This window comes from Contarinia nasturtii, unplaced genomic scaffold (assembly GCF_009176525.2).
Source record: "Contarinia nasturtii isolate CC-2019 unplaced genomic scaffold, AAFC_CNas_1.1 Cnas_scaffold_1037, whole genome shotgun sequence".
NCBI lineage: Eukaryota > Metazoa > Arthropoda > Insecta > Diptera > Cecidomyiidae > Contarinia > Contarinia nasturtii.
The window spans coordinates 6,329,528-6,353,075 of NW_022198383.1; the positions used below are offsets into that span (position 1 = coordinate 6,329,528).

Sequence of the window (23,548 nt, forward strand, 5' to 3'; positions counted from 1 at the left end):
AATTCCCACCCCCTAAGAGTGAGCCTATTATATGCCCCACCCTGTATATACATACAGGTCATAAAACGGGGTACGCGCCAAACAGTTCACAAGTAATTAAGATAAGTTTCAATTATTTTATAGAGTCACGTTGGCATTTTTTGCGGTTTGCGGCTTAGATGTGTTGAATTCATTGGATGTGTTATCAGAAAATCGACGACGTGAGATATGTGATTGGATTTATCGTTTTCAAATTGTTTCGAATGATTCGCCAAATTGTAGCGGTTTCCAAGGCTCATCCTCATTGAATATTAAACGCAGCAACGGATGCGGAAGTGAAGTATCATACAAATGGGGCCATTTAGCAATGACTTATACAGGCATATCGATGCTTGTCACTCTTGGTGACGATTTGAGTCGACTCAATCGAAAGGCAATCATCGAAGGAGTTGCGGCCGTTCAACGAGACGATGGCAGTTTCAGCGCTTCAGTTGAGGGCAACGAACATGATATGCGATTTGTTTATTGTGCTGCCGCCATTTGCTATATGCTTGATGATTGGGGCACCGTAAACAAACAATTAATGGCAAATTACATTAAGAGTAGCATTGTAAGCATTGATTAAATCGCCCCTTGGAGCCTTAGATATTTTGAATACGATTTTAAATTGATTCTATTACACACATTAGAGATATGATTGCGGTGTTAGCCAACATTACGAAATGGAAAGCCATGGTGGAACCACATTTTGTGCCATTGCTGCACTTCATTTAAGCGGCCAAATGGATGTGTTGTCCGAATCAACGAGAGATAAACTCATACGATGGCTTGTTTTTAGACAGGTACTTACTTTCGAATGAACATAATATTCTTGTTATCTTTCTGTCTCCAGTAAATTTGCAATAAATTTTAATTCAAATTGATTTTTTGTATAGGAAACTGGCTTTAATGGCAGACCGAACAAACCAAGCGACGCTTGTTATTCCTTTTGGATTGGTGCGACATTGAAAATACTGGGCGCATTTCAATTTACCAACTACAGCGGTAATCGAGAGTAAGTCTAACATTTAATTTGCCATACGATCAAAGTAGTAGACGCGATGTATGATTTCTATGTGGTAAATTTGTTTCATTCCTATCAGATATTTGCTGGAAACACAAGACGTAATAACTGGAGGATTTTCCAAATGGCCAGGTTCATCGCCCGACCCATTTCACACGTACTTCAGTTTGTGTGGTTTAAGCTTTATCAACGAAGAAGGTCTACTACCCGTCATGCCGAGCCTAAACATATCGCAGCGCGCTTACGAACATCTCTGTGAAATTCAACGCACATGGAAACAACAGCAACAAACAAATGATGCAATCGACACTCGATTAGACATCGAATAAGATAAAGCACATAAAGCATCTGTTGAACAGACATTTCCATTATTTTCAATTTTAATTGTATACAATTTATTTTATTATTGCAACACATCTTCTTATAAACATTTATGACTATTTATTTTCTGGTCAAATAAAAAAATGAATGAATTATTATGTGAAAATGTGAATATTTTAGGAATAAAAGAATGGATGAATTTGAAAAGATAAAACAATACTATTTCGGTCTCTAATTATTTAAAACAACACTTGTAAATAGAATATTCAATATCACAACGGTATTTTTAAAAATTATTTTGATGAGAGAATTTTATGAACCAATCCAACCGGTACAGTTTGGAGATTCGCAGAAACATTCTTGTGCGTCTTTGCTGCAAAATAAAAACGGTATTTCTTGATAAATGGTAGTGGAATGACAGATGAAAAAAAAAACAGTAGAAATGTCAATCCAAAGTTGACTTACCCAAATCGTTCAAATTGATAGTTCATTGTTATTTCTTCGAACGCTTTAATTGTTCGCTTGGTATAAATGCCTATACGACATTCACCGTCAACAGTCCATTTTTGTGTTTCAGCATTTGGGTCGCAAGAATGATTGATGAATCGCGTTAGATTCCCCTTTTGTGTGGCATCAAATAAATTTTTACCCGATGCAGTCATTACATAGTGATGACGAATTTTCTGTTTAGAATATGATTTGCTGCGTTTCGTAAATTCCGCCATGCTCACAACTTCCCCAACAAATTCCATGATGAATGTGTCCTTTCCAATGATGTCCGTCGATGCAAATAGTCCGTAGCCCTTTTTCTCTGAAAAAAAAAAAACCAAATTCAGTATAAAATTGTTTTTTCGAATCTAGTCAGTCGGTCAGAAGATAATTCTTTTTTTGTTCAACTTACCGGTGATGAAAATGGTGACGGGTGCATTTTCTTGTTTTCGAATTCGTTGATTGCTGCACAAATGTCCGAACTTACATCTGTCATCACATTCGATGTTAATGGCACGATTCAAACATTTGTTGCCACAACCAAATTCACTCGAAACGATTTGTCCTCTTGTCAATGTGCATCCACATGGAGAGTCATCGTCGTTGTTGGTTTTCTTTCGTCGAATTAAATATTCATTTTTTGTTATGTACGTAAACTGTTCCAGTGCTCGTTTATAATGAATATTTTCCAATTCCAATTTTATTTCATTTTCTTTCGATTCGGCTTCGATATTGCTTTTTTTCGGCAACAAATTATTGTTCTCCAAATCCAGACCCAAGTTCAAAAGTGATAAATCGGGAAGCGATCGATTGTATTGTATTTGAATTCGAACCGAGCGTCTTCTATTCATCTTGTTAACGTTTGAATCATCAATTTTCAATTGTTCAAATCCACTTTGAAGGAGATGTTCGACACTTTTAGCGCTCATCTTGATGTTTTATGTTTATGATAAATGTGAAACGGTAAAAGTGCAAACAAATTCAACACGAATAGTCTTGTTGACCGCTTCTATACAATAAACAGCATTCATAATTTGAATGTGACAGCTGTCAATATCAGCGCTCCCGCATAAACATACACATTCACACAATTTTCCATCACAATAAAGTTTGAGGTTAGGTCTGTTTGACACAGAAATTTTTTGTATGGCCATCAGTGTCTCTCTTTTTTTATTCATTCGAAACAAAAAACTTGTCGTATTGAAATAAATTCGGAAAAATTATTTAATAAAGATGCGGCTCACACAAATTCTATTGAAAGCAAGATGGGAAAAGGAAATCGGTGCTGTCGGTGAAATGACCGAAAAATATTCAAATTTACCCAGATCATATATTCGACGTTCTATGCGACAGGTATTCATCCAATTTTTCATTAAATGAATGCATTTTATACAACAGTAATTGAATTTCGTTAGATTGAATGGCAAACACCAAGAGGAAATCCACGCTATTGGCCAAGAACACTGGAAAGACAACGATTCATATTCACGGCTAATCGACCATGGACACAAGATTTTTGGAAAGATAACTATCCCGGCAAACAAGTTAAAAGAATATTTTTGGAACCTGTTGGTAAGTGGATAATTTTTTATACTTGAATGTCTGCTGATTTTCTAACTGAATGCATCAAATGAAATATAACTTATGCGTTTACATTTGTTAGAAACATGGAGTTGGTTCCGTGGTGACCGTGTTGAAATATTGACGGGACCTGATAAGGGCAAACAAGGCATCATCAACCAGATTTTACAAGAACGGAATTGGGTATTTGTTGAAGGTTTAAATTGCAAACAAGTCACCTATGGTAAAACAAAAAATTTCCCCGGCGTTGTGGGTAAGGTTGAGAGACCCTTACTGGTAAGCAAACTCACCGATTTTTTTTAACTTTCAATTTGAACTTGTGTTTGCTCAAGAATCTATTGCTCATTCATTATACCTTCCTATTGTTATATCAGGTGACATCGGAAATAAAATTAGTCGATCCAGCGGATTTGCAAGCAACCGAATTTGAGTGGCGTTACAATGAAGATGGATCAAGGATTCGTATTTCGTTGCGAACTGGTCGCGAAATACCAATTCCAGCCTCAGCTGAAGAGACATATGATTACAAATCGAAAGCACAATATTTTGAACGACCAAAAGATACTAAAGCAAAAGAGGTTGAAAAGATTACCTTCTATCCGAAATTGAAGACATTCGAAATGGAAATCATGGATGAGATGGGCATCAAAGAAGATCGAGTACCAGCTAAAACTTATTGGTATTAAAAAAAATCGTTTGTGTTTTGAAGAGAAATATTAAAAGAACTAGATGAATAAAAGATGTTAAAAGAATAAAATAACGGTTTTTTGTTTCATTAATTCGTTAAAATATATATATTCGCATATATATTATAATATTAAATGCGTGTGTAATCGTATATAATATATGTATACATTTCCAATATGAAAATCTTAAATAAAAACATTTTATTTTTGTTTTTTGTATTATTTTGTTTAGACATAGATTGCATTGTAGCCTTTGCATTTGGTGCATCCTACTAAAAAAACAATAAGTTGTTGTTTTTTGTAGTTTTCTAATTGGCATTAGCACGTGTTTTTTGTACGATTACTTCTGATTGGTGTTGCCGCTATTAAGAATGTTTGTGGGACTATTATCCATTCGGCTAAAGTCTAAGCTAAATCGACCAGTGCTAGATAAAGGACTTGGTAGAGTTTTTGGACGCAAACTTGGTGAGAGCTGGTTTTGTTCCTGTTTGGTGTTTGTTGCACGATGCAAAATGCAAGTTAAAAAGAAAGAGATTCGAGAAAAAACATTAGTATCGGTTATTGGTGCCATTTATAAGGGGACATTTATTGTATTGTATTGGTTATTTTTGTTTGGTATACGGAATAACAAATGTGGATGTGAAACTACAAGGCTGGGTGGTTGTGCTATGGTGTTGTAAGTATTTGGAACACAAATGGGGACAAGAGTTAAACATATATAGATTGATTCAAACCAATGAGTTATTTGATGTGTGTGTCGATTGTGATGTATATGATTGAAATGTTGGTGTGTCACGTTTCGATGATGCAACTTTCTCCTGAATTGAACTTATAGTTTTGGCCAACCATGGCTGCCAGCTATTGCGATTACTTTGTATTTCAGCGATCAGCGTATTCAATTGATGGGTCAAATCCTGGTTTCGGCATTGAGATTCGACTAAATCCAGTTTTGTCTGTGCTAACGCCAATTCGAGCTCTTTTATTTGCTTCGAAGCGATCTCCAATGGATCCAACGGACCCAAATTGTTGAGCGCTTGCTTTGAACCGAATTTCTCACTTTTTTCACTTAATTCCGACGACGAATCCACATCGTCCGATGAGCAGCTGGTGCATTTTGCGCTTTTATCCTATAAAAAAAAACACGACAAATTACATTACTGTTTGTTCATAGAATACAGAAAAAGCGATTCTCACTTACTTTTAGTTTTGTGATTTGTTGTTCTTGTCGTTGAATAATCTGCTTATAATCGTCGATGATAGTTTTGTTGCGTTCCACTTCATGTTTATTCTTATCTTCGGCTTGTTTCAATTTACTTTGTAGCATTAAAATATCCGCTTTGTATTTGGTACGTTCTTCATCGAAACGCAGCTCATACTCTTTCGTGGCAGCTTCTTTCTTTTCGGCCAATTCCTTTTGTGCCAAAAATTCGTCTTCGTATTGCTTTAATCGTTTTACCTTACGTTCGGTGGCTTTCTTCATGAGTTTGCGTGCAAATGTTGTGCTGCGACATCGTTTCGGCAATGTTACACGGAAATACTTTAATATTCCTTCGAAATCCAATGTTCGTAGTTCGTTTTCAAATTCATTGAGCAACGTCAACGCAACTTGGAAGAGAATTTGTATTCCATCAAGGAAAAATACATCTAAAATGTGAAAAACTAGATAGAGCGGGAAGCGCGCTGTGAACAATGTCAAGAACCACTGGCTCGCAAACATGTGAGTTTCGACCCCCAATTGTTCAAAGTGTTCGTGTAATTTTGGCATTTGATCTTTTATCAAACGATTCAATTGATATAATCGCAAAGAGAGCATTACAAAACCGTCCTTGTATAAGTCACGCAATTTATACTCGTACATAAGTGCAACTAGAACACAAAAAGCCTCCTCTTCGGGCATCTGAAAAGAGTATTGAATAAGTTTTTAAAAAAATCGATTTCAAACCAAATGTTCTAAATAACGAAGGCAAAAAAACCGAATTGCCCTAGTCTCACTTACATGAAGCAATAAACTGGCTGCGATAAATGTTAAACCTTGGCAATAACCTACTTCGGTGTCATAAACTGCATACGCTTTAGATACTTTGAATAGTGCATCCTGTCCGGAGCCGCCAATTTCTTTGAAAAATTTATTCGCCGGAAATGTTCGATTAATATCACGTTGAATGACTGTTTCGCATTTGGTTTCTTTTGTCAATAACAATCGATATGCATCAATAAGAGCGGCATTATTCTCAACACCGCTTAATCGTTGCCACATTTTATCTCGTAATTTCTCGGGTATTCCCAATCGCACTAAATGCGATAGATTCTTTGGTCGTTTTCCATCCCAATCCGATGTCATAATTGGGCACCACTCGTCGAGCACTTCTTGTGATATATCTTGTGGAATACACTCTTCGCCGGTGCCACTAAGCAACGGTTCATCACCATCCGAATCATCGTAATCGACTGGACTTTCATCTTGTTCAATCGAAATGGTGCTCGGTGATCGAACTAATTTAAAGCCCCAATTCTTTAGAATCGATGACGGTTGTACGTGTGTCGATGTGGCCGGTTCAACAATTTCATCCGATGGATCGATTGAGCTTACTTCCCATCCACCATCACCGCTGTCCTTCAATTGCAAATAAAAACGTTGTGACATCGATTTTTTGCTGCTAAACACATCCATCAAACGCATTTCATGCTGCGAATGAATCATTACGGCCGTTTCAATGACAAACCGTACTGGTTCTTGAATTCCACGAATCACCAAATCAACGGCAATTGTTATACTCAATTTGCTTGATTCAACATTCAATTGTTCGAAATTTTTGTCATTTGCCTTCCATTCGGCTCGTATTATGTACGGTGAAAATGGTGTGGCATTACTTGACGTTTGACTCTGACTGAATTGATGTTCCGTTTTTGTGTAGCCCATCGATACCATGTCGAGTAATTTCATGTCAGCTTGACGCACCAATTTTCCGGGATTTAATAGCACGCCAAAGCATCTGTCAATGAATAGAACTGGAAAATTTGATGGTGGCGTTTGATTCACTGTAATTGTGAACTCTTTGTCGGTATTTGCACGCAATTTAAAACCGGTTCGATCGCGTGGCACCGCACTGTACGATGTCTTTGCCATTTTCTCACGAATTTGCAGCGACACCACAAATTCATATCCAGCTGCATTGATTGGATTGCCCGATACATCCGACAAAATCGATGACGTCATCGCATTATTTATATCACCCAATCCAGACATAACGCTTGCTGTCATACTGGCCGACATTGGCGATTGAAATGCTTTCGAAAAACAACCTATAGATATGTGTCAATTGGGAGGATGTCAATTAGATTAGAAGCTGCACAATGGATTTGTAAGCAAAAATGATGAGGAAAACATCTTGAAATACTTACTGCTAACTTGATTAACGGCTTCGGGAATATTACATCGAAATATATGGCAATGAAATAATGGATTCAACTCATTTGTTTCACCCGTTTGAAATGTAAATGCAAAGCATGCCTGATCCTGACCAGCTGGTGGACCTCGGAAATAAAATATGATTCGACTCACTTCATATCGATGAATTACCGCATTTGTTTCACTATCGTGCAATCTGTAATCAACATCAACAACAACACACAATTGCGTCGATTAAAAGAAAACATTCTACAGATGTTTTTTTGAACAGAAAAAAACGTTGTATTGTTATTTAAAAAAATGAATACACTTACACCACATATCCTTCAGAACACGACGGAATGCTAACAGACACTTTCATCCCGTTCGATTGTGAATGTGAATTCATCTCGTTGATATTTCGTAAAATTTCATTCTCTGATTTTGGTGCGTTTATTTTCGCCGAACCGAGATATGTTACGCCTGAAAACTCTGTACAATCTTGATCAATATCTGACACTGAAAGCAAATAAAGAACATTTTAAGCAATGAGCTATTTAACAGAAACACGTTTTTGTTTAAAATCTACCGGAGTAAAACAACAGTTGTTTTTATCGCATTTTGTCGAATAATTTGATTCGATAAAAGATGAAAAAAATGGGTAATTTGAATTTGACATTGAATTTCATCACACTGTGTAATTACCAAGAACACAATTGTAGCATTTTTCAACAAATAATAATTGACATAAAAACAAAATAACAAAATGAGAAATAAACGATAAAAATTGCTGCGCAAAATAGCAAAAAAAAAAAAAACTTGAACATACTTTCTTCATCGGTGTCACTTTGTTCTGGTTTCATAAAGTCCTGTTTTTCGGCCATCGGACTAAGATTCAAATGGCCATAGAATACGGATTGTCCCACTTTATTCATGTCGATTTGATTGTTTGCTGTTCCGTCGGGTGAACAAGCTTGAGTTCTACTGGACTCCAATTGCATTGAATCACAAACTACGACGCTCTTTGTATTATTCTCATCCATTTTATTTGCAGTGTGTCGAGAATCTACATAAATTGATAACAAGTACAACAAGAGAAAAAAGAAAACATCGTTATGAGTAATAGAATATTTCTCCCACTCGTTTTGATTCACACAATTACTACATAAATATAAAAAAAATCGCGTGTTTACTTGCACACAAAAGGAGAAACATTTTCAGTTTGTTTTTGCTTTTTGACGAGCTCATTTGAAAATGACTAACGCAACAATAAAAATTCAATTGAAATAAATGAAGCAGTGGCTGCGGCTTAATTTTAAGATTCTGTAACCGAAAATGTGAAAGGAAATGGTATTGATTTGTTATCGTTTGCTCGTGTCGAAGTGCACTAGGTGTCGAAATACGAACTCTCAATGAATTTTGTTCGATTTTAAACTGTCAAGCCGTTGACAGTGTCAACTTTAGTATGCACAAATGGTGACTGTGATTGACAAAAATCACCATTCAAAAAGAGATCACATTCGATACTGAACGATGTATTTCGATTATTCTTAGCTCAGTGCGTGTTTTTTTATTCTTCAATGAGTGACTTGCCATTGGATTTATATGTATTTGTGTGTTTGATTTTATTTCCCGGCTGCTCTTCACTTCAAAAATTATTGTTATTACAAATGTACGCATCTCATTTGTTCGTATCGTTCGATAAATAGAGCTAGTCATGTCACTTGTTTATTTTTATTGTTTTCTCAAAAGCGAAAAATAACAACAATTTACATTGTTTCTATGTCAACGTTTCAAAAACACATTAAAACCATGACTTGTTCTGGCATCAAAAAATTGAATTTATGTTATGTTTATTTGCTCTTTTAACCGAATTCGGTCCCGAACCAATTTCCGTGAACATTTTTTTTCTCAGAAAAATATCGGATTTTCTTTAAGCACAACACTAAAACTCGATTCGTGCATTGCATAGCGAATCCTGAATTTTGAGTTCACTTAATTACGTGGCATTATACCAAACTCAAGTCGAGACAAATAACACTTGATATTCTCCATGCTTTTTGCAGTTCTTTCTTTCTTTGTTCATATTTAGGGATTATCAGTGTAAATGTACTGCAAGGCAAAGAATATTGACCGATAATCCATAGAAATGACAACAGTCAGATTTAATGTCTCCTATGTAAATAGAAAATTACCCGTGTCAATTTTAGTCGACTGTCCTGTGATCTGTGATGCGTCTATAGTGTGTGTGGTGGTTGTTGTATTATTATCCAGTTCATGAATCACTTCGGTTAAATTTTTTTCCAAATCGTTGAAATTTCCGTTGTTTGCAATATTCAGAGTTGGCGACGTACCGAGCAATTGTGTGCTTTGCGTTTCTAATTCACCAACGGGGACAATTTCATATTCGCCGCTTGTCGTAACCGAATCCGATGATTTAATACTTAATTTGTCATCCATTGCGTATTTGCAAAGGCATACATGTGCGCTATTTGTTCAATTGTTGCCGATCTCAAATTTCACACTCTCTTGAATATGGTATATGTGTGTATGTGATAGTACTTTATTCAGAAACACACACAATACCTTTTGTCAAACAAACCGTTTTTCTATCAATTTTGCTCAAACGGAGATCGACGTCTTTTTCACGCGATGGTACAATTGAAAAACAGTTGTCGTTAGAATTTACATGAACGTATGTTTATGTCTCAGACTTTGTCGAGTTTTTTTTTTGCTTCAAATCAAACGTAAGATTGTTTACGAACGAAACATTGATAATAGTATAATCGATCGTTGTTCCCTTTCTCTTTCTCTCTATCTCGAAAGTTACAGCTGTTTGAACGCAACCATGTATATGCATTGACTTTTGTTTATCATTTTTCTTTCGTGTTGTTGTTACTTGTTAGTATATTTGCTTTCAATTGTTTATTGACGAATGCTGCGCCTTTGTCATGGATACTAAATTAGTCTCAGAGTATACCTGCAATGAAAACAAATGCATACACCAATGTGTTTTATATTAAAAAAACGAACAGGCTCATTAATATAAATAGAAATTTAATCATCGATCAGGTGATGAATGAATAATCATCAAACACTTATATGGAATGGTGATTGTTTTGGACTTATATTTTTTGCTTTCTCTCTATTAAATTACTGACTTTATTTTCTTTTTCCATTTTTTAATTTATTTTTGTCTTGAAAGGTACTTTTCTTGTCTTTTTTGTTTCGAAATCGATTCAACACTGACAACAACGACATTAAAAATTCATTTCGCATTTCCAGACAGCTCTTTATATGCAAGTCGAATGTTCTTTGTTTGTTCTGTCACTGTTTTCTATTTACAAAGGAATCTTACAATACATCCATCGCAAAAATGCACTCAGCGATAAAAAAATTTAAATTCCTTAACATGAATATTCTTCAAAACTGACCAAACATATTCTGAAACAAATATTTTCATTGATTTAAAAAGTAGATAAGATAACTTGAAAACTGCCTCTTTTTTCTCGTTAAAATTACGTTTTTGATGTTATTTACAATGAGTTGTCATTGAAATGTCAAAAAAGAACATTTGTTTGTAAAACTCACACTCCCAAAAATGTTACTGATTGTCATATGATAAATTTATATCCTTATTGCATGTGATAAAAAATGCAAAAACAAAGGCCTTCGACCGATTGCATGTGCCCATTAAAACTGTGCCGAGGGTACAATGCACTTGAGTTGAGGAAAAAAAAAATCAATCGACTTAGTGTTGCCAATTAATATATAACTTCGATGGATGGATGCATTTTAAACACTAATTAAATGTTTTGAATGATCAAATGACCCAATCGTTTGACCTATGATCCTTTGTCAACTTTTGATAAAAGAAGAAACGAATATTTTTAGAAAAAAAAAAAAATACATACCAGTCGAAATTATCTCAGCAAATAAAAAATATTCAAATTTACGTGCACTAGGTCAAGCTTTTGCCAAAAGAGAATCTTTGCGATGGCGTATTCACACGAAAAACTATCAAAAATTCATTTCACAGTAATACAACTGAATTGATTGTATAAATATTGTCTAAACAATTATTCACCGTAATCATTGTAGTCAGATGCGAAAAAAAATGAATTTGATGAGAGCAATATATATATATATTGATTTGTATTGACGTATACTACCAAAACTGTTTAGCAAAACACACAAATATTGACAAATGAGTTTTGTATGTTGATATGTATACACCATTGTCATATACACTTAATGACGCCAACGACATCTTGCGATCTTTGTGCGAACAAACGAACAGAGAGAGAGTATATGAAAATATGCCCCTCTCAATATTCGAATCGCTGATGACAATTATGAAGTGACATTAACCGCTAGTCAGTGGTGTGAGTGAGTGGACAGAATAAATAAAATTTAAACCATTTTCAAATAAAATTCAAACTAAAGTGAAAAACACAATACTTTGAATTGGCGTTATCGAGTTTTCTTTGCTTGCGAATTTCAAATCGAAAACGGTAAGAATTTTCCCCTTTTCGTAGAAATTATTTCGGTCGTTGCACATGGGTTCATATTTTAAAGTCAAACATAACAAATGGATTTTCAAAAGAGGGAGAGAGAGTGAGCCGTCAATATGTCAACAATGCCTTAAGCAGTTAGCGCCAACCTTAAAATACTAATGTAAATCGTTTTATATTGTTTCGTTAATTTCGCTTTATACACACATTCGTCGTACACCGCCACCAAAGAGTGAGATAGCCAGATTCACGTATATAAACGTGTGTGTATGTTTTATGTTGCTTAGTATCTTAGCTACGTTTGCTGCGATTTTTGTTATGTTAATGTTGCTCGGAACGCGAAAGAGCGAAAACCATATATTTTTTTATTCCTCGATGGTATGAGAGTGCATACAAACGAGACGCAATTTTTTTTTGTTGTTTCTAAAAGTGCAGTGATGTAATTAATCAAATACGATTGGTGTACATATTCATTTTCATTTATTTATCGAACAAATAAAATAATAAATTTTTGGTGTAAAAATTATTGATTAAAAAAAGGCGAAACGACAACAACGGTGGCAAGTGGAGAAAAAAACCACCAAACCAATGGTTTTTTATCGAATTTTTCGGTGATTTAAGACAAACATCTTGTCAATAATACAATTATCGTGTCGTTGTGCATACAAACGCACGGCCACACAGACAAACGTCTTTTCGTCGAACAGTCATTTCGTCGAACGATCACAGGTAAAAGAGTGAATGAGACGCCACTATTTTAAAGTTCAGTTGAATAACTATTTGGTCGGTCGAACGGTCTCGCTGACAGTCTTATACAGTGTGTACGCGGATTACTCAAGTGTATGAACGTAAAATAGTGAACATAACATACAACAAACAACAATTTTTGTTGGGCGTTGACCGCTCGCTCTGTTTTTTTTTTTTGGTTTTATGTGTTTCAAATTTTTAAAATTCAATTTTAATGCGTTCATTAATTTAGAAAATAATTGCAAAACAATCATTAAAAATAAAAATTCGGGTAAAAGAATTTACGTTTGTTGAATGTGTATGCGTGTGTATTTTGTTTAAGAATGGTGCTGGGTACTGTGTTTGTGATTCACCTGTGGAATGTATCTGTATTATAGACTATATTTGGGCGTGGATTAGTACGTAAGAAACCGATCGCGATTCCATTTCTTAATCAACGATCTTTAATTTGATTTTGATGAAAATTTCCGTTTCATTTCGCCAAAAGCGTTCAACGCACGCAAATCAATGAAATATGGTTATTTTGCTCACCCTAAAATCCGATCATATTTCAAATGTTAAACACTAATTACCATTTGTGTGTATGTTCCCTAGAGTTTTTTTTATTATTTGGTGCGTGCTATGCACGTTGAGTCAGCGAGTGAATGAGTCTGTATGCTCCGTGTGTTGTGTTGAATGAAAAGAGAGACACTGTGTGTGCGCGCGTATCTTTGATAGAAAGAGAGAGTGAGAATGAATGAGTAAGTTTGTGCACACACCGTTCTAATCGAAAATAACATGAATGGATGATATTGTGTCGAGTGGTGAACAGCAGACGTACATCGTCGCATTTGTAGTTGTTGTTTATTGTGACATATGCGAGAATTGTTCCTGTTTCTATCTCCTGTATCTGTGCGATACACACTCATCCAGAGTATTAGCTGGATGAGCATGTGTTTTTATATGAGTAACAGTTTCAATTTTTTTTTTCTGTCTGTTTCTCTCTTCTCTCCGACCCATTGTTGTTATTGTTTGTATATGCTTCTCTGTGTGTACCGATTGTGTTTTTGTCTATTTCCGAGTAATGCACACTCCCAAAAGCGGCTGCGATTATTATTACGAACCGTGCTGCACATGGACATTCTGCATCTATTTTACAATGGCACAAAAACCGTAACGAATGTTCTCGGCATTTTTGCGTCTGATGTGTTTATATACATCCGATCCGACAAAAGCCCCCGATCGACGATAATTTTTATGTGTGTAATTTAAATTAACGATAAACCAATAAAATTGAGCCGCCAACAGGAAAAAACAATGCGATCAGTTGTGTTGTTGTTGTCATAGCAAAACGATATAAATAAATGTCCGGCTCATTCAGCGATATTCAATACGCATATTTTTCTCTGTCTCTGTCTCTACTATCTCTCCAAAAATATATACGCATTAACATTCTTTGTGTCGGCTTCATCGTATTCGATTTCAATTTCAATTGCATTAGCTGCTTTTTTTGTGAGAGAGTCAGTCGAGTCATAGCAGCTTGTGCATTCAATTCTCGCTTAAATTAGATTCGGTTGATCGAGCAGCAGTGCACTTAAGTGTGAAAGTGCAGCAAGAGTGTGGCCATTGTATGAATACAGTTTATGTCTGTTTTGTTTGAAATTCTAAAAATATAATAATAATCGATTGATCCAGGAAATTGAATATTCCTTTTCACTTTCATTCTATTTGTTTATTCATTGTGTATCATTATTATTATTTTCTTCGTTTCTCTCCCTCTCTTTTCTCAAAAAGGAATCGAATTTAGGTCTGGAAAGGAATAAAGAATTTAACACCACACCACAATGAGGCAACCTTTATGGTCCTCGACATATTTCATCGGCATTACACTGTGTGTAATCGTATTTAGTTGTAGTTGGAGCAAAGCTCAAAGTAATTTCAACAATGACATAAACTATCAACAAAATCCATTTGATGCATCATCGTCACCACCGTTGCCACAAGGCAGCGATTCAAATTATCGAAATCAATTCAACCGTGACCAATTTGGTGGAAGTAATGATGACGTTTTTGCAGCCGGAAGAACAACACCCCGAAATTATGATCCATTCAGCAGTGATGTGAACAATCGTGATCCATTCAATTCAAATCCATCGAATGACATTAACAGAGACCGAGATATCTATAATAATCGCAATAGTTTCGGCGGAGTGAACAACAATAATGATGAAAGTCGTTATTATCAGTCGCCATCACGAAATTTTGATCAATTTGGTCGTCCGATTACGCCAGCCCCAGATGCCGGCGTCAATTATAATCGTGGCCGTAATCCATTCCGAACAAATTTCTTAGACCAAATGGCAAACAATATATTCGCCGAACCAACATATTTCATAGTCGCATCGCGAATGGTTCGACCTGGTCAAGTGTACAGAGTTTCGGTACAAGTTTTACAGTCACCCATTCCAATCACAGTGAGAGCATCCATTTCACGCAGTGGCGTTGAAATCAGTGGCGATAAAAAAGAAATTAAAATTGGCATTCCGGAAACAATGTTGATGAGAGTTCCACCGACAAGTGTGTCCGGCGATTATAAGCTACGCGTTGAAGGTGTTTATGCACAAGTTCTGGGCGGGATTGCATTTATCAACGAAACACGATTGACATTTTCACAACGATCGATGACAATATTCGTGCAAACCGATAAACCAGTTTATATGCAAGGCGAAACGGTTCGATTCCGTGCAATTCCAATCACAACGTCATTGCGTGGTTTCGATAATGCCATCGATGTATACATGATTGATCCACACAAACACATTTTACGACGATGGCTGTCGCGACAATCGAATTTAGGAACAGTCAGTTTGGACTATACACTATCGGATCAACCGATTTTCGGTGATTGGACCATTCGTGTGGTTGCACAAGGTCAAATTGAAGAGCATAAATTCAGCGTTGAAGAATACTATCAAACACGTTTCGAGGTGAATGTAACAATGCCAGCGTTCTTCTTCAACACCGATCCATTTATTCATGGAAAAATTATGGCAAATTTCACAAGCGGTGCACCAGTCAGAGGAAATTTAACGATTAAAGCACAAGTTCGACCACTTGGATGGTTCAATTCAAAAGTGATCAATCAAAAGTATCGTGTGGGAAATACAGGAGCACGAAATTTACCAGACTATAATATTGATGAGAAATATTTGAATAATCCAAATATTAACTTTGATTATGGACCAAACTTTAATCCACAAGAGGGTATCAATCAGCAAAATTCACCTTCAACACTTGATCAACCATATTCGGCGCAACCACCACCATCTGGTTACTCATACCAAGATCAATACATCGTTGAACGTTACTTTAATTTTGACGAAGAATGGCCATTTTGGATTAAAAAACCCGACACAAATCCAACTTGGGATCCATGGACCAAGCAATATCACAACCAATTACCGTATTTGCGTTATTTCAATGGAACATATGAATTCCGATTTCCAATGTCTGAATTGGAAACGATGATGCCATCATCACAAGGCATGGAGGTATTGATCACGGCAACTGTTGGTGAAAAATTCTACGAAGAAGTAATTCAAGGTTATGCAATGGCACGCATTTATAATTCATCGATTCGTGTAAATTATTTGGGTGGATCACCGCAAGTATTTAAACCAACGATGCCATACATGTTGTATTTGGTTGCACAGTATCATGATGGTTCACCATTATACTTTGACCCATTCTTTCCTGAAGTGATGGAAATCACCGGATTTGTTGAAAGTCGTTCGGGCGGTCGTCGTGATTATCCCCTTCGTAATTTACCAATGTCTGATAAGGCTGGCATTTGGGAAATGAAATTAGATTTACGTAACGATTTGAATATCGGCGAAGATCGGGCAGGCCGTGAATTTTTGTCGGATGTACAACAAGTTCGTTTGACCGCTAATTTTATTGATCGTCGTGGTGAACGTGCAACGGCTGATTTGCTGCTGGTCACACATTTCTCACCGCAAAATCGTCAAATTAAAATCCATACCAGTACGCGTGATGCCAAAGTTGGCGAATACATTGTGTTGCATGTACAAACAAATTTCTTTGCGGAATCATTTAATTATGTGCTAATGTCAAAAGGAATAATATTGTTGTCGGGTCAAGAGGAGATGTTGGAAGGTATTCGAACGATGGCCATTACATTATCGGCTGAAATGGCACCGGTTGCAACATTTGTCGTTTGGCACATCGGCCTACACGGGACAATTGTTAGTGACACTTTAACATTCCCAGTGAATGGAATATCACGAAATAAATTCACCGTTTTAATTAATAATCGGAAAGGACGTACAGGAGAACGTGTTGAAGTGGCTGTTTATGGTGAACCGGGCGCATATGTCGGTCTCTCGGGTATTGACAATGCATTCTATACCATGCAAGCTGGTAACGAATTGACTTATGCCAATATCATTACAAAAATGAGCACATTCGATGAACAAACAAATGGAACGCATAAACAAACATGGTATTCACATGAAGGTAATCCAGATGAACTTGTGTATCATCCTTCATCATCATTTGGTATCGATGCGAATCGCACATTCGAATATGCGGGTTTGGTGATTTTCACCGATGGCGTTGTTCCGCGTCGCAATGAATTCTGTAATATAACCCTCGGGTATGGTGAATGCTTGAATGGACGATGCTACAACATTCGAAAGCGATGGTATGTATTTTAATAATATAGAAGCGAATTCTCTCTCGTTAAATTCTCTGGGACGATTTAAAGGGCGATTTTTATCTATTTTTTTTTACTCTCATTAAATATTTTCCAGCGATGGATACCTTGATTGTGAAGACGGTACGGATGAAACCAATTGTAATTACAATAATTTCACAACAGTTGCCGAATTCCGAAAGTATCGAATAAATCGTATTTTGCGACATTATCAAAACGTTTGGCTATGGAAGGATATCAACATTGGGCCGCATGGTCGTTTCATTTTCTCCGTGGATGTGCCAGAAATTCCCGCATTATGGATGGTTTCAGCGTTTAGCGTCAGTCCGACGATGGGTTTCGGTATGATAAACAAAGCAATCGAATACGTTGGTGTTCAGCCATTCTTCATAAACGTTGAAATGCCGACTGATTGTCGTCAAGGCGAACAAGTCGGTATTCGTGTAACCGTTTTCAATTATCAAACAACATCCATTGAAGCAACGGTCGTTTTGCATGGATCAGACGATTATAAATTCGTACATGTAGGAGAAAATGGTATTGTACGTTCGTATAATCCGGTTACATCGTTCGGTGAACAACAGTTCTTCATTTATTTGGAAGCACAAGGCACTACAGTCGTTTATTTGCCAATTGTGCCACAACGTTCGGGCGACATAGATGTTACAGTTCATGGTTCAACACTATTAGGAACAGACACCATCAAGCGAACAATTCACGTTGAACCTGACGGTGTACCGCAATATCGTCATCAATCGATTTTATTGGATTTGAGTAACCGTGCTTATGTATTGCAATACATGCATTGCAATATCACTGAAACCCCAATTATCACGTACGATGTTGATCGTTACTATGTTTTCGGTTCGAATCGAGCCCGTATATCGGTGGTTGGTGATGTTGTTGGACCGATTTTCCCCACAATGCCTGTCAACGCAACAAGTTTGATTCATTTGCCAATGGATTCGGCCGAACAAAATATGTTCAGCTTTGCTGCCAATTACTATACCATCATGTACATGCGTTTGATTAATCAACGCAATCGAACAACCGAAAAGAATGCTTTCTATCACATGAACATTGGTTATCAACGTCAATTGAGCTTTATGATGCCCGACGGTTCATTCTCGCTCTTCCGATCCGATTGGAATGCATCGGCCTCGTCGGTTTGGTTGACCGCCTATTGTGCACGAATGTTCCAAGAAGCGTCATTCTACGAATGGGAAAATTATCTGTATATCGATCCATTGGTCATTCAAAAGGCAATCCGCTATGTTTTGCGACATCAAACCGTTGAAGGTGCTTTCTATGAAGTCACATGGTCACCAGATCGTAAGATGAACGTCACACTTAATTTGAAAGACGGTCAAGATCACATTAAATATCGAAACATTTCATTGACGGCACATGTTCTCATCACACTTGCTACGGTGAAAGATTTATCGGGCGTAAGTTGTTTTCTCTCTCTTTCTCTCTCTTTTTTTTGAAATATTTCAGACTTGAAACAATAATTTCTTCTCCAATTTTACAGAGTTTAACTGGAAAAGTGGCGATTGCACAGCAAAATGCAATACAATGGTTGGATCGAAATTTGAAATTACTTGACGAGTCTGGTGAACCTTATGAGGTGGCTCTCGTTGCTTATGCACTGATGTTGGCCAAAGCACCAATCGCCGAACAGGCCTTTAGCATTTTGGCCAAACATGCGCGTACAATCGGTGAATATATGTATTGGGGACGTGAAGAACTGCCACCACCACCGACAAAATGGGAAAATCAAAAACCATTCTCATTGCCACGGTTGCCGTACGAATATGATTCGTTGAACATTGAAACAACTGCATATGCACTGCTTACGTATGTGTCACGTCGTGAGGTATTTGTTGAACCGATCGTTCGTTGGCTCATTAATCAACGTCTGACAGACGGTGGATGGGCTTCAACGCAAGACACTGGCACCGCATTAAAAGCACTCATCGAATACACCGTTCGAACCCGAATTCGTGACGTTTCTTCATTGGCTATCTCAGTTGAACCATCGTCCACTAGTAAAACACACACATTCTACATAAACGACAACAATTTGGCACAACTACAAACGCTTAACGTAAGCATAGCTTTTAATATAAATAAGTGCAATTGAACTTTTGATAAACTCAATTTGGCTTTTACAATTTTAATTAAATATCTCGTGACTTATTCGTTTTACAGATTCCGAATGCATGGGGAACGATCAAAGTACAAGCGAAAGGTGCCGGTTATGCCATTTTACAAATGCACGTTCAATATAATGTTGACATCGAAAAATTCCAAACAAAACCACCGGTTCCAGCATTCGAATTAAAACCATTTATTAAATTCCATGGCAGAAATCAGTCTCATATTTCATACGTTTCGTGTCAAAGGTATGCAATACAATTCCGATTAAATATTAAGTGCATTTTGTGGACATTTAATTGTGGCGATGAAAAAAATATGAAATGAATTTATTCGTTGGCTCTTTTCAGATGGACCCACTTGAATGAATCGATTCGATCTGGTATGGCCGTTCTGGATGTATCAATTCCAACTGGTTACTGGATTCAACAGCAAAAATTGGATGCTTACATATTGAGCAAACATGTGCGAAACCTTCAACGAGCCCGATTCCAAAATAACAAAGTTCTTTTCTACTTCGACTACGTAAGTAGAATATTACGGCTCTTTTCCAGCCAAAAGCAAAATAATAATCACAATGGTCTTAATTTCAGCTCGATCACGAAGAGACTTGCGTGAACTTTACAATCGAAAGATGGTATCCAGTTGCAAATATGTCACGTTATTTACCGCTTCGAGTATACGATTATTACGCACCAGGTAAAGGGATTTTTCACATCAAAAAATACATCTCTTTCTTCAAACTTCAAAATTTTCATCGCTTTTTTCTTCTTTCTTTTGCAGAGCGCTTTAACGAAACAATATACGATTACATCCCGACATATTTATTGAATATTTGCGAAGTGTGTGGTAGTTCGCAATGTCCATACTGTTCGATTTACAATTCAGCTATAAAGTCATTAGTGCCACTAACCTTAATAGTCTCAATGAGTTTTGTGCTAATAATACGTCACTTTCGACCTAATACTAGTTGGCTACTATTAACAATAAGTTGATTCGACTAAATCAAATCAGACACACTCAGAAAACCATCTACAAACGAAATGAAGTCAGAATATTCCGAAACCCGTCCATTTTTCTTTTGCCAATTTACTTTTCTACCTGAATGATCTGATTTTTGTTTGAGAATTTTTTTCAATTCGTCCGTATTTTAGTTTTTTGATAAATAATTCCAGTGAGTACTTCTTTTTTTAGTGCTTTGATTAGAAGTATGTATCAAATTTTGGTTTAGTTTACAAACGATCTGTACATCTAGCAATCAACCTCAAACGTCTTTTTTTACAAACATTCTCTTTCGGGCGAAAAGTGCATTTTTGAATGCAATGCAACGCTTTAATATTTAATATACATATCTGAATCTCTGAAGCAATTTTTTTCATGTAGAATTATAAGTGACAAAACCAGACATTAGGCTCGAGCTATGCATATAGCGGCTGCTATTTTATAGGTGCTATTCATAGGGGCTATTTAATTCGTGTGCTGCGTGTAACACCGAGTAGGAATATCATAGCCTACTATTCTTTTGTACATTTGAATGTGAGTACGAGAGATGTAGAAAATAACGCACAATATGCATAAATGCATTAAAACGAGCTAAATAGCGCCTATGAAAAGCAGCTATATCCATAGGTCAAACCTAATGTCTGGACAAAACCGAAAGATAGGCCATAAATGACCCTTCCAAAAAATATGAAACAGAAAATTTTTATATTAATCGCATGAAATGAACACACACACACACACACCATCGACAATAAGTTTTAATATTATAGTATTACGCATGAACGAAATCAAAAACATTAAACCACATTAAACCAGTGAACATCGAAAATAATATGGAATTGGGTATGGTATAACATACTGACTTTTGTATCATTTTCAAAGGTGCACATATTTTTTTGAGTTTGTTTGAATTTGCTTTTCAATATCTGTGTATACATGACAATTAACATTTCTTCGAGAAAAAGCAAGAGCAAACATTATGAATTTGAATGTTTAATCATTTTTATACCTAAATCAAACTATACAAAATTCAAATCAGTTGAACAGAAATCTTGCATTGTAGTACAATCGATTATAGTTAAGTATCTCGTAGAATTCCATGCTTTTTTAAAAGTGAAACAAAAAACTGAATATTTTGCAAGAAAAATATTCAAAATAAAAAAAGTCGGAAATGAAAACTCATCAATTCATTTTCACCATTTTTACTTAGACCGTGTCTCTTAAAACTCACATGACAGTGTTTAGAGAACAAACGAAAAACATTGCCGTCCAAAATGTTCTGGTCAACTCAATTTTTAAAGGAAAAATATTTAATGAAAAGAATCTATTTTCACATTAGTAGGGAATTTTTTTTTCATATTTAATCGTAGAAAATGAAAGAGAAGAAAAAAATCCAATTTATAAAACGTAAAAATTTGTTATATGAAAACATTTATTTTAAACTGGATAAAATTCAATGTAGCGAATAGAGCAAAAGTAGATTTCTAGTTTGTGTTTTTGTAAAGCAACAATCAATTCCACATGAAATCCTCAATTGTTCTAAATATATTTGTAAAGAATTAACACAAATAAAGTGAACAAATTGTTATATGTAAATGAATTATATACTTGGATTTTATTTCCCACATTGCTTTTTTGAGAACGAAACAGGTTGTAAAAATCATTCATCACACGTAAGTATATGGGAAAATCTTATAAGACCGAGATTGACTTAGACCCTTATATATTCAAATATATTTCTTTTAAATCGTGGCATATTGTAGAAAGGCATGCTCTATTTTCATGAAAGATTCAACCTTTATTACTCGAAGAACATGAAATTATTTCCCCAAGGCCGTAGTTTTAATCAATGCATGATAATTTAAATGACGGTAATATGGATGTTTCCTAATTTTTTTTCGTTTTTTCGCGGTACACTAAATTCTATTAATTTCATGCTACAAACATCACTTTAAAAAGAAGTCGTTGTTTGCTCTAATTGACCGTAGCAGAATATTTATTTATTAAAAAAAATAGTTGTTTTTATCTCAATCCAAGAAAACTTTTCTTTATGAAATAAAAAACATTCGGAAGATATAAAAATGTCAGTTTTAATTGGGCAACTTGATTTAAAAGTTAATTGGGCATAACAAATGTAACGTCTTTTGTATCGATTGTGTTCAATATAAAAGTAAAAATGTCTTTTTCGAGAAGTTATTACAAATCTACGATTTAATCGGATTTAAAAGTCCAATATTTGACTATTTTAAAGTCTGTCACCGGTTTATAAAAAGTAGTCAGTTGGTAGAACGCTGAGAAAGTAGACATTAAAAAAAACTTAAACAAAAAAGCAGTCGCTAGTTTCAAACTACACTTATTCATTAAATCTAATTCTTTTATTAAAAGTAGACAGATTGCCAAAAAAATAATGGAACGATTTAATGTGCTTAAAATAAATCAAATATTTATGGCTCATATTGGGATTTATTCACATCGCCTAACTGAATCAACCAACGAATTTTTTAAACGAACCGTTACCTACTACGTTTTATTTTTTGTGATGTTCTTGGCCATTTCTGGATCCTTATTTGCTTATCAAAATTTATTAAAATTAGATGATGCCATTGCCGCGAGCTTAGTTGCAATTGGGGGATATCAAGCGTTTGGTGTGTTTATGAGTGTTGGCTTGAAAATGGAAAATGTAAAACTCTTACATTTGAAATTGCAAGGAATTGTTGATGATATTACCGATGACGAGATTTTTGATTATTTCTGGACGGTAGAGCAAAAATGCCGAAAACTCACAAAAATCATCGCTTTCTATATCATTTTTGATGAAATGATGGTCTTCACTAGTCCAATGATATCCATTTACAATATGTTCAATGGAAACTTCAATACTTCCACATGGAGTTTACCAATAAATTT

At 35.7% G+C, this 23,548-nt stretch overlaps 5 protein-coding genes across 10 annotated transcripts in view; 3 read left to right on the top strand and 2 right to left on the bottom strand.

Annotated features, from left to right (window-relative positions):
* Positions 1–1,521, top strand: part of LOC116344054 (geranylgeranyl transferase type-1 subunit beta) — a 7,386-nt gene extending 5,865 nt beyond the window's left edge. For both annotated transcript variants that reach the window (XM_031772429.1, XM_031772431.1), the window contains 4 exons: positions 124–589; positions 669–821; positions 915–1,033; positions 1,122–1,521. In XM_031772429.1, the coding sequence (XP_031628289.1) occupies positions 124–589; positions 669–821; positions 915–1,033; positions 1,122–1,371 (988 nt within the window). In that variant the 3' untranslated portion in view covers positions 1,372–1,521. The remainder of the gene's footprint in view (positions 1–123; positions 590–668; positions 822–914; positions 1,034–1,121) is intronic.
* LOC116344055 (probable histone-lysine N-methyltransferase CG1716) lies at positions 1,494–2,881 on the bottom strand. Its single transcript, XM_031772432.1, has 3 exons — positions 2,265–2,881; positions 1,829–2,174; positions 1,494–1,736 (listed from the first exon to the last, which is right to left on the bottom strand). The coding sequence occupies exons 1-3, from the start codon at positions 2,779–2,781 to the stop codon at positions 1,676–1,678; spliced, it is 924 nt and encodes a 307-aa protein (XP_031628292.1). The 5' UTR covers positions 2,782–2,881; the 3' UTR covers positions 1,494–1,675.
* Positions 2,882–2,957: 76 nt separating this feature from the next.
* On the top strand, positions 2,958–4,193 carry LOC116344056 (probable 39S ribosomal protein L24, mitochondrial). Its single transcript, XM_031772433.1, has 4 exons — positions 2,958–3,205; positions 3,268–3,424; positions 3,516–3,709; positions 3,808–4,193. Exons 1-4 carry the CDS (start codon positions 3,086–3,088, stop codon positions 4,117–4,119), a joined length of 783 nt encoding a protein of 260 aa, XP_031628293.1. The 5' UTR covers positions 2,958–3,085; the 3' UTR covers positions 4,120–4,193.
* Positions 4,194–4,262: 69 nt separating this feature from the next.
* On the bottom strand, positions 4,263–11,636 carry LOC116343925 (rab GTPase-activating protein 1-like). 3 transcript variants are annotated; one of them, XM_031772251.1, is made up of 9 exons: positions 11,422–11,633; positions 9,703–10,487; positions 8,337–8,573; positions 7,843–8,026; positions 7,522–7,724; positions 6,116–7,422; positions 5,318–6,016; positions 4,854–5,246; positions 4,263–4,603 (listed from the first exon to the last, which is right to left on the bottom strand). In XM_031772251.1, the coding sequence occupies exons 2-9, from the start codon at positions 9,965–9,967 to the stop codon at positions 4,460–4,462; spliced, it is 3,432 nt and encodes a 1,143-aa protein (XP_031628111.1). In that variant the 5' UTR covers positions 9,968–10,487; positions 11,422–11,633; the 3' UTR covers positions 4,263–4,459. The 3 variants fall into 3 exon arrangements, with proteins under 3 accessions (XP_031628111.1, XP_031628112.1, XP_031628113.1); XM_031772253.1 differs by having other exon boundaries at positions 4,429–4,603; positions 4,991–5,246; positions 11,422–11,636; XM_031772252.1 differs by lacking the exons at positions 9,703–10,487; positions 11,422–11,633 and adding an exon at positions 8,701–9,032.
* A 260-nt stretch (positions 11,637–11,896) lies between these two features.
* LOC116343546 (CD109 antigen) lies at positions 11,897–21,541 on the top strand. 3 transcript variants are annotated; one of them, XM_031771669.1, is made up of 8 exons: positions 11,897–12,021; positions 14,542–17,470; positions 17,580–18,930; positions 19,014–19,589; positions 19,694–19,887; positions 19,990–20,164; positions 20,233–20,338; positions 20,423–21,541. In XM_031771669.1, the coding sequence occupies exons 2-8, from the start codon at positions 14,592–14,594 to the stop codon at positions 20,632–20,634; spliced, it is 5,493 nt and encodes a 1,830-aa protein (XP_031627529.1). In that variant the 5' UTR covers positions 11,897–12,021; positions 14,542–14,591; the 3' UTR covers positions 20,635–21,541. The 3 variants fall into 3 exon arrangements, with proteins under 3 accessions (XP_031627529.1, XP_031627528.1, XP_031627530.1); XM_031771668.1 differs by lacking the exon at positions 11,897–12,021 and adding an exon at positions 12,340–12,750; XM_031771670.1 differs by lacking the exon at positions 11,897–12,021 and adding an exon at positions 12,994–13,039.
* Positions 21,542–23,548: the final 2,007 nt, after the last annotated feature.

Coding starts and splice junctions, on each gene's coding strand:
- LOC116343925 (XM_031772251.1), bottom strand. CDS start 9,967: ATGGATGACAAATTAAGTATTAAATCATCGGATTCGGTTACGACAAGC. Junction 7,725..7,842: donor TGTTCTGAAGGATATGTGGT/GTAAGTGTATTC, acceptor TGTTGATTACAG/ATTGCACGATAGTGAAACAA. Junction 5,247..5,317: donor AACAAATCACAAAACTAAAA/GTAAGTGAGAAT, acceptor TTTTTTTTATAG/GATAAAAGCGCAAAATGCAC.
- LOC116344056 (XM_031772433.1), top strand. CDS start 3,086: ATGCGGCTCACACAAATTCTATTGAAAGCAAGATGGGAAAAGGAAATC. Junction 3,206..3,267: donor TTCGACGTTCTATGCGACAG/GTATTCATCCAA, acceptor GAATTTCGTTAG/ATTGAATGGCAAACACCAAG. Junction 3,710..3,807: donor AGGTTGAGAGACCCTTACTG/GTAAGCAAACTC, acceptor TTGTTATATCAG/GTGACATCGGAAATAAAATT.
- LOC116344055 (XM_031772432.1), bottom strand. CDS start 2,781: ATGAGCGCTAAAAGTGTCGAACATCTCCTTCAAAGTGGATTTGAACAA. Junction 2,175..2,264: donor CGTCACCATTTTCATCACCG/GTAAGTTGAACA, acceptor TTTTTTTTTCAG/AGAAAAAGGGCTACGGACTA. Junction 1,737..1,828: donor TATCAATTTGAACGATTTGG/GTAAGTCAACTT, acceptor TTTATTTTGCAG/CAAAGACGCACAAGAATGTT.
- LOC116343546 (XM_031771669.1), top strand. CDS start 14,592: ATGAGGCAACCTTTATGGTCCTCGACATATTTCATCGGCATTACACTG. Junction 19,888..19,989: donor TCATACGTTTCGTGTCAAAG/GTATGCAATACA, acceptor GGCTCTTTTCAG/ATGGACCCACTTGAATGAAT. Junction 20,339..20,422: donor ATACGATTATTACGCACCAG/GTAAAGGGATTT, acceptor TTTCTTTTGCAG/AGCGCTTTAACGAAACAATA.